Source organism: Globicephala melas, chromosome 21, assembly GCF_963455315.2.
Source record: "Globicephala melas chromosome 21, mGloMel1.2, whole genome shotgun sequence".
Lineage (NCBI taxonomy): Eukaryota > Metazoa > Chordata > Mammalia > Artiodactyla > Delphinidae > Globicephala > Globicephala melas.
In genome coordinates this window covers 30,988,313-30,991,836 of record NC_083334.1, presented here as the reverse complement: position 1 = coordinate 30,991,836, position 3,524 = coordinate 30,988,313, and the positions used below count along the sequence as shown (strand labels likewise).

Here is a 3,524-nt window from a genome sequence, read left to right as displayed (position 1 = left end):
ATACCATCACTAGCCAAGCCTTCCACCTGTCAGAACTCCTTCTTTTTTGTTCTTAACTAATTTTGGTTTCATGGATGTCTTTGCAAATCTGATGGAAATTAGAAATACTCCTCCAGGAAAAATGCACACACACACAGTTTTGCATATTGATCTGTGTTTTTTATGGATGCTGTCACGTAAAAAAAATCCTTTTTAAATGGAATGATTTATATTATCTTCAGTAAATGAATCGATTAACATTTGAAAACCGACTTGACTACTTAATTTCTTTTTTAAAAAATATGTTATTTAAAAACTGACTTATAACTCTCCCCAAAGATTTCAGATCTTTCACTTTTGTTTTACTATGATCAGCAGTTTCAAAAACCTTTGTAGATGCTTCTGAAACACTTAATTTCTAGGGAAATTTTAAAATTTATTTCTGCTAGGAAAGTGCAGCAGGCATTGCTATGTACCTTCTTAGAAATATTTTATTATAATTTTATGAGGACATAAGCAAAGAGACTGCAATGTTATTCCCATATTGGTTTATATTAAATAAACATTGATAAGCCACAAAATCTTGATCGTAATTCAGACTCTGACCCTCAGATATATTGTTTTGGGAGAAATAAATGTACACAGCTACCATAGCCACAGAGGAAAAACGTCAAAAATATGGAGAGAAAAACCTTTTGAAACTCACCCTCTACGGATACATAAACAATACTGATGAGCCACTCTGTGAATTCTATGCCTGTATCTTATATTTTAAAGTCGGGACAGAGAAACTTCCTAGATACTTGAGGTAAGAATTTGCTTTGAACAAGGTGGCAATGCAAAGCTTCTTTAAAAGCACCTCTTACAGAGTAAAATCCTTAGAAAAGCTTATAAAAGTTTATAATAATAAAAATTACCATCTTACTTTTCCTTTGAGACCAATCATCACACACCAAGAGCAACTAAGTTTATAATAATTTATTAAGGTTGCATATCATTTGTCATGAATAATAAATTATAGAAACCATAGCATCTTTATAAACTATTAAGTGTATCATATTCACTTCCTAATGCTTATTGCAGTAACTGTAAGAAATTTAGGTTATATTTTAGCATTAGTTAGAAGATTAAAAAAACTATAAAATTTGTTCACAGTACTTCGGATTTATGAAGGACCCTATTATTTTAACTTTTGGGCAAGCAGTTTGAAATACGTAAAAACCCCTTACAAACCAGAAGGTGGCGTACGGTTTCACTGAGCTGCTGAAAATAATGCAGTTCCTTGAATTTGTACTTACACCCATGTGGTGCACTTTTTAAGGCATTGTAATAAATGCAAATAAATAATCAATTACTGATCTCTAAAAAAAAAATCTACCAATAGACAACATTGAAGCTTGGCAACACTTTGAACATTCAAATAAAAAATTCAGTAAACAATTGCAGCATGGAATTCTCTCTCCTGTTCCCCATTTCCCTCCCCCTACCCAGTTTGGTTAAGAAAAAAAAGTTCAGGTTGAGTTTAAGTCCTAGGGCCTGACTGGGAGACCGTGGCCTCCATTCTTCCCCAGACTTCTGTTATCTTCAGTTTCAGTTCTCATTATGTCTGTCCAGACTCGCCCCTGACATCAGCATCGGTCCTTTTCCCGCAGGGGGAGTTTTCCAGTCCTTGCTGAAAGCATTTCCTTCTCCACTGTAACAGCACAGGCGTGGAATTAGTTGGGAGTCTTTGTAACAAGTTCGTTCTGTTCCTATGGAAGAGAAACTTACAAGGCAGCAACAAGATGCTGTGCGCGTTAGGTTTCATAGACTGGCTTGGTCTTTAAATGTCCGGTCTTGGCTAATGTCCTTCTCCATCCTCTGGTCCTCAGTGAACTTTGATGGAATATTTCCGCAGTTTCAGAAATTGGAAAAGCTTGTCTTTCGTCCTCTTCTTCAGAGCCATCAGGGCTCGTGTTTTCTCCTCCAAATCTTGATCTATGGCCAAAATGATCTTAGCTCTCTCCTCTGCTTTCTTGTCCCCAGAGTTTTTGAAGAGCCTCTGTAATGCTTCTTGGTCTATGTTTTCAAAGATGTTGCCCACGGCTTTCTTACGTGAGGCTGTGTCGAAGTGGTAGCCGTGGATGGACGGGCTTACTCGCAATGAGGTGGACATGCTTCTGGCCGGGTGGCTTGCCTTGGCTTTCATCGATGTGTGAATCTTCGGGAATTCAGCTCCCGGGCTCCCCAGAGAGTCTGTAGCAAAATCATTCCGTGACTGCTATTTAAAGTGTGAACAAAAGCTCCAGGCTCAGATTACACTGGTGACATCAGAGTGATCTCAAGGAAGCATAATCACAGAGAGGTTTAACAGTTGAGTTGCCAATATCCTGTTCTTGTGCTAAATGTTACTAAGAGCTGCGTTCAGTGATGGGGCAGGAAAGGTGGGTATTTCTCTTTACCACATCTGTGGCCATAGGATTATAGACTTGGACCTTTCTACAGAAAAAAAAAAAAAAAAAAAAGCTGAAACCAGGACAGCACAAAGATAAGAGACAAACAAGGTGGCTTAGACCCTCAAATCTTTCCAGACAACAACCAAAGCAAAGGGTTCTGCCAGCCACCAGAAAGTTTTAATTCCCAGGGAAGTTATTAAAGGGCAGCCCCAACATTTGGCAGCCCACACCAGCGGCCTGTGGACATCTCTAGCCAGGGCAACCCCGAAGCTATTGAGAGACAGTTTAAGCATCAAGGACATTGATTTGGAGTATGTCTGCTGTAGAAGGGGGGTCAGACACTACAAAACGCTGATGTGACACAGCCTGAGTCCGTGACCATTCAGAGCCTGCGTCCAACAGCAGACCTGCAATTGCTGAATAAAATTTTCATTTAATAATAATCATAGCAATAGACAGTGTCTCCTTAGGCTCGTGTATATATCAACAACAATGTCAAAAAAAGCCGGAGGCAGAGTTAAAAGGTGCTTTTATGTACATAGCACTCAAAAGGGATGAATTGACTTTTTCCTCTCATATTTATTTTGGCATCAGTCAGACACAGTCAGAACAATACTTCCTTTGGAAGAATTTAAATTCATTCTTTCTACCTTCCACAATATTCAGCCAGCCACTGTCCCCACTGGTGTATAGAACACTTACATTCCACCAAGGTTCAATGTCAGCTTCAAAGGGCTCCAGAGACTTCTCTTCAGGGACCTTCTGCCGGGTCCTGGCACTCTCAGAAACAGGGCTGGCCTTTGTTTTCCTCTCATCTAGTCATCTAGAAAAGTGCACAGAGGGAGAGCATGTAGACAAGGTACCTCACTAGAGAAATGAGTTAGAGGCTCTTCTCATATATTCATTCATTCACTCGTTTATTCAATCAGTATTTATTCAAGGTCGACTTTTAGCTGGAACTTTTCTAGGCATTGGAAATATAACAGGAAACCACACTAAACCAAATAAAAAACAAAACATCCCTACCTTACCTTTGTGGAGTTTACATGCAGCTGGGAAAGGACGTCACAGGGTAATGCATGAAGAAGTTTGTACAGGAGAAGCAAGGGA

At 39.2% G+C, this 3,524-nt stretch overlaps 1 protein-coding gene across 1 annotated transcript; it reads right to left on the bottom strand.

The window, feature by feature from the left end:
• Nucleotides 1–962: 962 nt before the first annotated feature.
• TCIM (transcriptional and immune response regulator) lies at nucleotides 963–2,451 on the bottom strand. The gene has a single exon (XM_030834007.3). It carries the CDS (start codon nucleotides 2,165–2,167, stop codon nucleotides 1,847–1,849), a length of 321 nt encoding a protein of 106 aa, XP_030689867.1. The 5' UTR covers nucleotides 2,168–2,451; the 3' UTR covers nucleotides 963–1,846.
• Nucleotides 2,452–3,524: the final 1,073 nt, after the last annotated feature.

What these genes read in the sequence shown, in the direction of transcription:
- TCIM (XM_030834007.3), bottom strand. Translation starts at nt 2,167, where the DNA reads ATGAAAGCCAAGGCAAGCCACCCGGCCAGAAGCATGTCCACCTCATTG.